At 46.2% G+C, this 12,853-nt stretch overlaps 1 protein-coding gene across 1 annotated transcript; it reads left to right on the top strand.

The window, feature by feature from the left end:
- The first annotated feature begins 693 nt into the window (after positions 1-693).
- Positions 694-7,075, top strand: VGLL2 (vestigial like family member 2). The gene is given in 5 exon segments (XM_077770864.1): positions 694-774; positions 3,049-3,361; positions 5,378-5,632; positions 5,635-5,742; positions 6,978-7,075. Coding segments are annotated over 5 exon segments (798 nt in total). The 3' UTR covers positions 7,019-7,075.
- The last annotated feature ends 5,778 nt before the right edge of the window (positions 7,076-12,853 follow it).

The following is a 12,853-nucleotide window of genomic DNA, read 5'->3' as shown; positions in this document are numbered from 1 at the left end:
GGGGCGCCAACCACGCAGATGAGGGCGGGGGATGGGGAGGGGGGTCGGGATGGAACTCTAAAGAGGCGGAAGGGACCGAGCCCAGAGAGTGGGACTGAGGAGCGGGAGCCGGGGGCAGGCGGGCTGGGTCTGTAGAGGCGCTGCCGGGCAGTCGCACAGCTTCAGCCTCTACCACTTCCCCCCCAGAGGGAGCTCCTCCGCTCCGGGGAGGAGTCTCCGGACTCCCGACTTTTAGTCTGAGACGACGGGATCCCCTAGGGGATTCCTGGGGAAAAGCTCTAGCCTCCCGGCGCGCACCGGACGCGCAGAGCAGAGCTCCTGCCCTTCGTCGCCACTCCCGGACCACACACTCTTAAATCTCCAGTGTGAGGCCAGGGGTCTCCCAACGGACCTGTGCCACCACGCATCAAACTTTTTCCTCTCCCCAAGTGCGAGGCCCCCCACGTCCCCCCTTCCGCACTCCTTCCTTCCTCCTTCTCTCCCATTCTGTGTCTCTCTGGGTTCCTCTCTCTGCAGCTTTAGCCCAGGAGTCACACTCCTCGCGGTGCGAAGCCTCCAGGCTCAAGCTCTGGGGTGCGCAGNGCCGCCGATGACTCCGGGGCTCGAGCCCGAGCGCCGCCCATGCAGCATCCCCGCGCTCCGCCGACCGAGAGTTGATGATAAAATACTTCGCCGTCTCCGCTGCGGGGAGCCATGAGCTGTCTGGATGTTATGTACCAAGTCTATGGTCCTCCGCAGCCTTACTTTGCAGCCGCCTACACCCCCTACCACCAGGTACGTGTCTCCCCGGAGCCGAGACCTCGGAGACGCGTGGCGCGCCCCGGGTTTCCGCGGCACCGCGCGTACCCCGAGGTCCCGGGCGCCTCCGCACGGGTCCGGGGCGTCCTCCCAGCGCCGGGAGCCGCGGGGTGCGGGGAGTGCCGGCGCTGCCACACGGAAGGTTGAGCTAACCCCCGTAGCGAGTCCACTTGCTCTCCCGGGAAGGCAGCTAAGCCCTGTTAATGCGCGCCCCGTCCTTCCGGGGGAAATCAGACGAGGTTCGCGCAAGCTGGATTGTGTGTCGGACTCCCAGTTCTTCGGTGCGGGTGAGTAGGGAGCTGCGATTGACGCTCGCGCAGGGAAAAGCAAACTTTGATCTCAAAGGTGAGAGTGACCAGAGAACAAAAGCAAAGACCTGTCTCTCTGTCTTTCTGTCTGAAATGCAAAGACCTGGCTTCACATCCCTGCAAGCTTATCTAAGGAGTAACTTTTTTCCGTTTAAATTCTCAAGGGATCAGGCCACTTAATTCCGGAACCAGAGAATTCGTTACAAGGAGAACTGCGCAAAAGCATGGGATTTATCATCTTTGCTCTGCAAAGTTCTGGGGATTATTATTGGGGTGCAAGATGACTTGGCAGAGGAGAGTTTCAAAGATAATTAGTATTCTTTTCGCCTTTCTAGAGGCTGAGTAGCTACATCAGGCTGTCCTGCCCTTCCCAACCCCACCTGTAAGAAGACCACTTAACGCCAATTCCGCAAATTCTTGAAGTTTCGTTTAATTATTGCATTTTATTTACATAATTGCACTATCTCTTCTCAGGGCTGGGTCTGGACGACCGGTTTTTTCTTTCCATTTCCTCAGCTGGTGTAGTAAAAACTGAGGACCATAGTCCAGTAAAAGAATTAAGTTCACACACCCAGGGGGCCATAGGGGTCCCGAGCAGATTCCAAAATGAGGGCTTGGACCCCTGCTTCAGAGAGACCGAAATGCATCCGGACCCCCAGTCCAAGTTTTGCCCATTTTACTTGCAAATTCAGAACATCTATTTGAAAATTTCCTGCTGAATTAATGATGGAACGAGTAGGTTTTGCTTTTTGCTTTTTTTTTTCCTTCTCTCCCCCCCCCTTTTTTTAAACTTTCCATCTAGGAGTTTGTTTAGTCTCACAATATTCATTTGGGGAATCACCAGAGTCCCTCATTATGAACCAATTGGGAATGTGGTGGAAGTGGTGATATTACTAAATAACTACAGTCTTTTGGCTTCAGTGACTGAGATGGCTCCTTCCCAGGCTGTGACTATTGCAAAGAGGAGAGATGGGTTGATTTTCTGTCCGTTTGGTCCTTTCTCCTCCCTGGCCCTGGACCAATAATCTATTCCATTAAGATCTCTGTTCATCTTTGTATGACCAGCCCGCTTCGAGGCCATCTGTGCCTACATAAATGCTTTAACACTACGTTCAGTCCATTGCTCGTTTCTAAGAAACTATTTCAGCAGCCACACTTGGTTTTTAAAATCGCTACTAGACAGCCACAATTCCCTCAACCTCACAGCCAAGATCTTTTTCTCTCCTTTTTATCACCTGTTTCCTCAATGTGCATAGAGATGTTGAGAGTGGAAGTGCTCAGAGCCCACTGGTTTTTCCTAGCTTAAAAGAAGAGCTCTTTAAAAACTGAGATAGACTTTTAAGTGGACATTTTATGGATGACCAAACAAATATCAACTTGCATTATTAAAATGATCCATGTCAGGATGTCATTCCACGTGTTTACCCCCACATGATTCTTTCCTAAATGGAACTATCTCATACTCTGTCACAGTTCTTCCTTCACAGTCCTGGCTGCACGGAGTGGATTTTGGTATGTTCATGCTCCGTCACAACGATGCTTAAAATCTTGCATCTTGTGCATCTACCTCGGATTCTGAAGCAGGGGACAATCAGGCCCTAACTGGAGTTGGATGCCCTTGCTTGGAGCCTGATTTTTAAAATACGTCTGCCCTGAGCCTGACTCTGCGGCCAAACTCCGCCTATATACTGGGTACTTAGGCATCTTCTGGGACCGTTACCCTGACACATTCAGAGGGCTTTGCCTGCGGTCTAGCGGCAATTCTGGGGAGACAGAGACACCAAGAAAGGCAGTCTGCCTCTCAAGAAGCTCGCGCGTGTTACTGAGCACAGGGGCTTGCTTACGCATGAATGTCAGTTTTCCCCTGGATACCTTAGGGATCTGAACCCAACTTGCCATCTCTTTTCAAACTGACTTCTCTGTTCTTTGTCTCTTTGAGCAGAAACTAGCTTATTACTCCAAAATGCAGGAAGCGCAAGAGTGCAACCCCAGCCCCAGCAACAGCAGTGGCAGCGGCAGCTCCTCCTTTTCCAGCCAAACTCCAGCCAGCATAAAAGAGGAAGAAGGCAGCCCAGAGAAAGAGCGCCCACCAGAGGCAGAGTACATCAACTCCCGCTGCGTCCTCTTCACCTATTTCCAGGGAGACATCAGCTCCGTGGTGGACGAGCACTTCAGCAGGGCCCTGAGCCAGCCGAGCAGCTATTCCCCAAGCTGTACAAGCAGCAAAGCACCCAGGAGTTCGGGGCCCTGGCGGGGTGAGTAAAGGGCCCGCTTCTGAGAGCAAATAGAAAGACCTCTCGGCCTGGGGCCCACCTACAGAGGCTTGAGGGAAGGCAGCTGAAGGAATACTAAGTGTCAGAGGAGTTGAAGATGGCCTTGCTGGGAGAGTGAGTAAAAGGAATGAAGAAAGATCTCTCCTTGAAGAGGCAGAGCAAAGAAGAGCAGTGACCTAGAAAAGACACTAGCCTTGGAATTGGGAGTCCTGGGTTTTCGTGCTGGCTCCACCACTTCCCAGCAATATGACCTTGGGCGAGTCTCTTAACCTCTCTGAGGTCACTCCATTTACTGGTCTCTAAAATTAGAATAATACCTGCTCTCTTAACTATCCCTGGAGATGGCTGTTCAACAAATAGAAAAATGTGTGTAAGTGTGCTGTGAGGTTTCCACTACTCTCCCAAACCCTGAGGAAGTTCTGCATCTACAACAACTTACAGGGCTCTTACCAATTCCTGAAAATTTGCCCAGAGGAAAAAAGGCTTAGACCCCACTGTCAGCAAAACCTGCTGAAGAATGTCTCCTAAAACGTCCGTATGCTTTTTGCCAGGTTTCAGTTCCTTAGGAAATCTTGAAGCAGAAAATGTCTTTCAGTAAGAAAGTTAAAGTATCAAAGAAACAAAACTTTAGGTAGAGCCAAAACACCTCTAAGCGTTTTCACCAAACACACCCCCTCTTTATCATTCTACCCTTCTCAGAAAGCACTGCTTTCTCTAGCCTGGGACAATGATTTAATTGGACAAGTCAACTAAATCTCCCTTCCATTCTGAATTTTCAATCCCCTTTAATTTCCAGGACAAGGAGACAAACTTTCTCACTAAACTTAATTTTTGGTGGGTACCAAGCTGAGAAATGAAGCCTTTGTTGTAAAAAGGAAAACAAACATTACATTTGGGGGGAAATGACCTCCCCCTCCCTTTTTTCTTGAGAGTGTCTGACAGTTTGTGCAAGCCTTACCTAGACAAGATCCCAAATCATTAGTTTTGAATACAGAACATTCTTTTTATTCTCCAGTTGCCTAAATATTTTTAACAGGAAGACAGTTCGCCACTTAGAATGTATTTTGAATTCTCTAGTATGTGCTGCAAATGGCGTCCCTAGAAGGAGGTGCTCAATACAGGTCCCTAGAATTACATCTTTCTTTCCCTCCCCTTCCACACAAAAGGCAACACATTTGACCTAAGTGCTGTTCTCTTAAAATGCTTCCAGGCACTAGGAGTCAACAGTGATACTGGCAATAATAATTATTATTATTCCTGGCATCCACACTTTAACGAACAAATATTATTTAAAACGTGCAAGATCTGTCCCTTTGTGTCCCTCTGCAAATAATACAGCTGCCCTTTTAATATGTCTAGTTTACTCTTTTGCTTGAGTTCTTGGAAAAAAATATTTGAAAGAAGGTTTCTAGAAAGGAGGCTAATAATAGCAAGACTTCGAAATATGTCGATGGACTTCCAGTCTATCAGAGGTCTTGGAGGGGCACATTTTCTGGAGCTGGGAAGGCTGAAACGCGAGAGGGGTTAGTGAAATCGCTAGGCTGCCGACCAAGAGCGGGAAGAGGTATCTTTAGCTGGGGAAGAGGCTGCGGGTTGGGAAAGGGAGGCCGTGTCTGCCCCGAGGCCGCCGAGGCAGCGCAGCCCGTTGTCGGAGAAATCTCCCTGCGCCCCAAAACTGGAACTGCAGAGGGGTGTCTCGCCCCTCTTCCTCTCCCAACCTGTCCTGGGGTTTCCGTACTGGAAACGCGTCTGCAAAATCCGAGGAAGCAGCCCTCCTTCCCAAAGAGTTTCTCCCATTTTGCTGTGCCTCGACCTCGAATTCGCAGGGTGCAGCCCCGCTCAGAAAGACGCCACCCCCGTGGGCGGGCAGCGGGTCGGCTCCCCGCCGCCACGCGCCCTCCTTTTGCCCGCCTGGCGCGTTCAGCTTTCCCGCTTCCATCTACCTGCAGTGACGCGTTCCTCTCTTCCTTTCCTCCCCTCCGCCTCGCCTGCCTGCAGACGGCTCCTTCCCGATGAGCCAGCGCAGCTTCCCCGCCTCCTTCTGGAACAGCGCGTACCAGGCTCCGGTGCCCGCGCCGCTGGGCAGCCCGCTGGCCACCGCGCACTCGGAGCTGCCCTTCGCCGCGGCCGACCCCTTCTCGCCGGCAGCGCTGCACGGCCACCTGCACCAGGGCGCGGCCGAGCCCTGGCACCACGCGCACCCGCACCACGCGCACCCGCACCACCCCTACGCGCTGGGCAGCGCCCTCGGCGCGCNGCCGCCAAGGGCGAGCCGACCGGCGCAGCGTGGGCCGCGCCGGGGGGACCCTTCGCGAGCCCCGCGGGGGACGTGGCCCAGGGTCTGGGACTCAGCGTGGACTCAGGTAAGCGGGAGAGGGAGCTTGGCCTCCCCGGACCCCTCCTGCCCTGTGTCCGACCCTGGGTTGAGCCCCGGCCCCATCTTAGTTCTCCTTGGAGACCCCAGTGACCTTGTGGCCCAAGGGTCTGCATGGCAGGGTTTTGCTTCAGCAGACAGATGACCTAGTATCGTCGGTGTGGGCAGAACGAGAAAGTAGGCTTTTTTGACATTAAATTTAAATAAATAAATAAATACATTTGTTTGAAAGGTACTATAGCTCTGCGCTGTTCAATCTTGTAGCCGCTAGCCACTTGAAATGTGGCCAGAAGGAACTGGGATGTGCTTTCGTGCCTAATACACACTGGATTTCAAAACTGTACCAAAAAAGAATGTGAAATTCATCTCACTGATATTTTTATGTTGACTGCATGTTGAAATACTTTCGACACGTTGCATATTGAACATACTGGGTTAAATAAAATATATTACGAAGATTCATTCTCACCTGGTTCTTTTCACTCTTTTTCAATGTGGCTGCTAGAAATTTTAGAATTCTGCCTGTGGCCCTCATTGTGTTTTTATTGGACAGCGCTGATCTAGAGGACCTGCTCAGAGTGTAGTTCACAATCTTCTGAGTTTGGGGGGTACTGTCTCCTAGTGACAATTATAAGGAAAGGAAAATATGATTTTGTTATCAGCTTAATCACCAAATTAAATAGGTCTCTTAAAATGTAAAACTTAAGGAGAATACTGAATTTCTGAGTTAATAGGTTGAATTTGAAAGGTACTTTCAAAAAAGGGCTTACTCTTCTGCTTGTTTTACTTTTAGGGCATAACCCAAAAAAATGGTTATATTATAAATGCAATCATTGGCATGTAGTGTTGCCCACTCACCCTTCCTTCCGGTGAAGATTTGACATTTCTATTTTGCTTTTACTTTCATTCATGCCCTTTAGATGAATTCTGTGACATTCGCAATAAAACTAGTGTTTGTCTTTCTCTTTCCTTAAATACCTGTGCCTTCCCGCCCCCAACCCCTTTTCTCTCTCTCTGTTTCTCTTCTCCCTCTCTCTCTCTCTCTCTCTTTCCCTTCCTTTTGTTTTCTCTCTGTTTTCAGGTTTGCAGCCTCAGGACAAAAGCAAGGATCTGTACTGGTTTTAGCCAGCCCACCTTCTCCCCTGTAGGTCTCTGCGTAGAGCAATTGCTGGCACTCAGCTGAAATCAAGTGGGTTTGTAACAGCTTCTGATCTTGGTTTGCAGCTCGCCGTTATTCCCTCTGTGGTGCATCCCTCCTGAGCTGATCTGCTGACCCAGGGTTTCCCCTTCCCTTTCCCTTCTGACCAGCCGTGGAGGCTCAACATCTGTGCCTCTCACTTCATGGATGAGGACATGGGGGAAGGCAGAGACTTCAAACTTCTCCGTATACTGGGAAAACCAAAACATACATCTACAGAAATATTGCCTAACCATAATTCCTTCTGTGGAAAGAGCAGATCCAAAGACTCTCAATATTGTTGAATGACTTTTGGGCAAATCACTGGAAATATCTGCGGGGAGCTCACTTAGGTGATACGATGTCGTAAGTTTCCTTGGAAAGAGGAGGACAAACAGAGACTTTTTGGTGTGAATATTTTTTATGCTGATGTGAATTATTTCATGAAGTAGCGTGACCGTAGCACTACTGATAATCAGTATCCTCACATTTGAAATGTATTTGTATTTGCACCCAAGACTGCGGCAGAGAAGTAAAAGAGGCCAATCCCTTCTTCCTCGCCTCATAGCCTCCAGTTCCCTTCCTGCCTACAACACCCACTCCAGACACAAAGACACACTTTTTTCCTTTGGACTGTGAACATGGAAGCCTCAGCCTAAATGTGAGTGGCAAGTGGCTTATCTGGAGCCACCTGCCCGAGTCTTACTGAAATGCAGCTGTTGTTGGACAACTGTTTAAAACTCCAGAAATACATCGACCAAGGTGGCACTTCCCAGTGTTTGGCACAACGATTGCAATTGCACCGGATATATTTTATATGTGTGTGTGTAGATATATATCATATTTTTTACGAGGAACGTTTTACGATGAAAGAAGAAACCCTTCTCTGCCTTCTCTCCCACAAATTCTGTCTCTCCTTCTGTCCTCCTCTGGACGAAAAAAAGCAACAAGAGATCCCCAACTGTCTCTGTGAAGACCTAGGAATCACCACCAAGGGAAGAAATGTCCATGGAATCTCTAATACCTCGAATATTCCTCAGTCTCTGTGGTCATGATTTGGTCACTTTAGTTTTGGGACAGGGGAAGGGGTCTGTGCATGGGCAAAGTTGAAGGCGATGAGGAAGAAGGAACAAACATTAAAGATGTCTCTTTACTACAAGGTCACTGTGTTATTTCATAAGAAGAAAATAAATGTCCTAGTTTTTCCCCAGTAGAATAAAATAATTTATAGTAGTACAATCCAATGTCAGTAAGTACTATGACTTTATGTATATACATATGTGTGATATGTGTGTGTGTGTGTGTGTGTGTGTGTGTATGGTGCTTTGTGTTTTTCCAAAGTGTTTGCCATTCTGTGAAACCTGTGAACCCTTTTCCACTTCACATCGACCCTGGAGGTGAGAAGTTAGGCAGCCCAACTCTGTTTCACAAATGAGACAACTGTGGCCCACAGAAGCCCCAGGGCTTATCTGTTAGCATTCACTGGGTTAAAAAGCAGAGATGGCACTGAAAGCGCTACCTGTGGACCATTCAGTCAGGTACACATTTATTATTATTGTTACTTCTTAAATTCAGACTCTTAAGACAGTATTCAGTTAAAAAGTATTTTTGGAATATTGGTTCTATTATATTTTAATAAGCTAGGCTAAGAAACCAAACCTACCACTGAGTTAAAAAAAAAAAAAAAGGAAAGGAAAGGTGAGAGAGATATTGCTTAAGAAATTAGTGGCCTTTCTCTTAACTTTCTCTTGATGCCAAAGTTGTGTTCACTTCATTCACTGAAGTGACCAGGAGAGATATTTTGTGTTATATTCCAGTTGCCCTTGTAGATTGTTAAAACATTAGTTCAAACATTGACCTTCACTGTAACATGAGAAACAGATACATTTCATCTTGGATGATAATCTCAGGAGCTGGGGCAGTAAGGGACCTTACTCGGTGTATGGCTTAGCAGAGTTACCCATCCCCTCTTTCCATCATTATGGTCATTACAAGAACCTATCACTGGTTTTGCTTATATGGAAGGTACTCTATGGTCATGCTGCACCCAGATGTGATAACACTCATAGCTAATGCTGACTGTTTCTCAGGCACTGGTCTGAGGGCTTTGCATGCAGGTTAACTCCTTTAACTCTCATAACAATTCTATATGATATGTATTATCATGATCCCCTTCTCACTGAGGAGACAACAGAGACTCACAGAGGAGAAATAATTTGCCAGTCACACAGCCAGTAAGTGTCAGAGCCAGGATGCCAACCCAATGCAATAACTACTACTTGTCCTCTTCTGATTTGTCTTTGGTGGCTCACACTTGGGTCCACTTTGCCCTCCAAAGTAGATGAATAAGGAAGGCAAGGAGCCAGGGCAGCAAAAGCTGACACACCATGGAACTTACAAAATCCCTGGTCTCAAAGGAACTATCACAGGACATTTTCACACCCCTTCATCAAATGATACTAACTATAGACTATTCAGTCAGATGCAGATTGCCATTCTCCTCCAGGAGGGAATTATTATTGCTTCTCTTATTAATTCATACCAGTATTTCCCAGACTTCACTGCTCTGAAGCTCTTCACACCCAACCTGACCAAGTCATGTAAGAGTTAGCCTGAGGTTTGGACATTGAACCAATAACTAAAATTAACTTTGGACTTCTCTGTGGATTTTTTTAATCCATGTTCCATTGGCACGGATCACTGGTATATACAAGCATAAATAAAATGCATTAAGTTCCGGCTTGCTTTTTAGAATTTGCCGCTGAGTGTGCAATTAGAGAAGACAGCAGAGTAATGCGTTCTTTGCTGGACATTGTCTCCAAGTAGTTCCCACTGGAAGAGACTGGGACAGCACTCACAGGATCTCTGATCAGGACCCACAGGGAGCATTTTCCCAGCCATGGGGTTCTGATTACTGAAACCTCTCTCCTGAGCTGCATCTGACCTGAATATCAGATTGCCGGTGAGGAGACTCATTCACTGGAACTGGCCTTTGGAGCAGTCCTGAACAGACCATCCAGACTCCAGTGACCTGGCACATAGGACACACGGATCACAGCATTTCCCTCAGTGTTGTATGTTCCCAAAGTAGAAATGCACGATGACCTAGAACTGAAATGATTCTGTCCGTGGAATAAGAGCATCAGAGAGAACCTTGGTGAATGAAGAGTCCTGACTGACACGCTTTAGGCCCACCAAATCCACGCGCAATAAGAATTCCCATGCCTGTCGTTAATTTTCACGAAATGATGCAGATTAGAGAAGGCAAACTAGTAGCTGACCAAAGGACACTCAAGGGTATGAAATATGACACGAGAAAAGGCAAACATGACGATTTCATGTGTGTTAGACCTGGTTGGGAGCCTGAGAGAAAGAAAAACTTCGGCTCCCATCACCCCCGCTGGCACAGGCAGCCTCCTCACGCAATTTTCCCTGTGCGCTTGGCCTCCACTGAGGGAGAGGTGATGAAAAGGGGAGAGACAGCTCTCCGCCACCAAGTAATCCTTTTGCCGATTGCCCTCTGGCTGAGAACTCAGTCACCCAACTTCAGGGAACTCTATCTGTTCTACTCCTTTAGTTTAAAAGGAGTTTCCAGCCTGTCTCATTTCCCCTTTGAAGTTCTATTTCAACGTGTGGCAAATTCTAGCAATGACTTAAGATTGATTTGGGCCTGGATGGGAAGGAGGGCAGAGGTGGTGGATGTTAGAACTTAGATCCCCTGACTGGAAGCTTCTCCTGACATTCTTTCTGGGTGAGTACTGCACTTTCTGTGCTCGTTTTTTTTCTGAGGAAACAACTCTTAAGATCAATTTAACCTCCAGTTTGCTCAGAATCATAAACCCTGCATTCATGTGCAGCCACCCATACCCTTCCTATCAAAATAGACAAGAATTTTTTTTTAACACTTAATGATTGATTACTTAGTTTAATAAAACTTAGGAAGTTTTATTAAAGCAAACTACTTTCCTTATAAATGCTTTTTCTATAAATTGCACTTTATTTTTTTAAGCTTATTTACTTTGAGAAAGAGGCACAGAGAAAGCAAGTGGGGAGGAGCAGAGAGAGGGAGAATCCCAAGCAGGCTATCAGCCCCGAGCCCAACATGGGGCTTGAACTCACAAACCTTGAAATCATGACCTGAGCCGAAATCAAGAGTTGGTAGCTTAACAGACTGAACCATCCAGGTGCCCCTCTATAAATTGCATTTTATATATAATTCCTATGGTGTCAAAACACTAAAGGAAAATTGAAAGATGTCTGAAAAGACTTTAAAAATAAATGAAATCAGTGTCGCCTGGGTGGCTCACTCAGTTAAGTGACCAGTTCTTGATTTAGGCTCAGGTCATGATCTCTCTGTTCATGAAATTGAGCCCCAACTAGGGCTCCATGCTGACAGCGTGGAGCCTCCTTGGGCTTCTCTCTCTGCTTCTCTCTCTTCCCCTCCCTAGTCATGCTCTCTCTTTCCAAATAAATAAGTAAACTTTAAAAAGATAAGTGAAACAAAAAAACCTAAGATTCCTTTATAAAATTGCATTAACACTCTGTTAATAATAATTCACTCTGAATAATATGCAAATAATTCACATTTTGATCATACTTACCAAAATCCATACTCTATATATTCCATTTTCCTTGCAAGACATTTAGGATTTAATGTTATTCATTATTTATTACATGTTCCTAAATTCTGGAATAAAGGAAATAAGTGTCCCCAAGGCAATATCATTATTAGATTTGCTGTTTATACATAACTGAAGTTTTGACATTTATACAAGCAACATGGCTAAGCAAACATGAATCTCACCTTTCCCCATGAATAAATTAAACTCTAATAATATAAATATAGTATCCTCACAACAGAATCTATCTACAAATCTCTCTCTCTTTCTCACACACATGCACACGCGTGTATACACACATACACACACACACACACGCACGCCCTCACACGCTGATGCAGACCTAAAGGGAAATCAGAGACACCGTGCCCTCAGACAGGCACAGACACAAATGATTATTCTCACTTGACAGACCAACTGTACCGCTCTTTCCTTGTATTTCACTCCTGCCCCAGAGGGCTGGATCAGGAAAGAGACACTTGATAGCTGCTGGTTCCGTGGTTGAAATATTTGTAAAGTTAACGCATAATCTGAAAGCAGAAGCTAATAAATTATAGGGTGCTAATTGGAGCTGGAGTGGAGCTGTCAATCATGTTATCCTAAACACAGAGAGACCCTCATACCCTAAAAAGGCAAAGCAGCCTTTAGGAACAGCTTCCAGTTGTTTCCAGCCTTCCCCTGAACCCCGGCAGAAACTTCCAATCCAGGCAGAGCGGCCTCTGGCCGAGTGAGCAGAGGTGATTCTGCTAATCCAAGCTCACTTTAAGAAGAGACACAGATTCTCTTTGACGAGGAAAGAGTAAAGTATTTTTACTAAAATATTAATGTTTAGAGAAACATCTATTGTTTACAGAAATATATAAATATACATAAATAAATATATATATATATGAAACTTACTACAACACTTACTACTTTGGTAAAACATTACCCTTTATCTGGAGTTTTTCCCTTTAAAAAAACAAGTTTAACTCATTAAGCGAAAAATCTCAAGTTCTTCACAATTAATGTCATATCTACCTCAAGTGAGAGTATCTCTATGAGTTTTCCAATAAACTCTTATGGAGCAAAAGTCCCCCAGGACAAAAATAAGATGTCCAAATTTCCATTGGCTTCCTGGAACTCATTTACTTCCTCCTGAGAAAGCAGCACCAGCATATTTCTTATTCTTTTGTTTTGTTCTTATGAACTCCTAGTACTCTCTGGTTCTACTTATCTCCCACTGTTTCAGATGGCTAAAGTCATTTTGCTCAAACTATGCTCTTCTGTCATTATCATTTCCATTTCCTACCCAAACTGTATAA

The sequence above is a fragment of the Crocuta crocuta genome, unplaced genomic scaffold, assembly GCF_008692635.1.
Source record: "Crocuta crocuta isolate KB4526 unplaced genomic scaffold, BGI_CrCroc_1.0 scaffold562, whole genome shotgun sequence".
NCBI lineage: Eukaryota > Metazoa > Chordata > Mammalia > Carnivora > Hyaenidae > Crocuta > Crocuta crocuta.
This window is presented reverse-complemented; position numbering and strand designations above follow the sequence as displayed.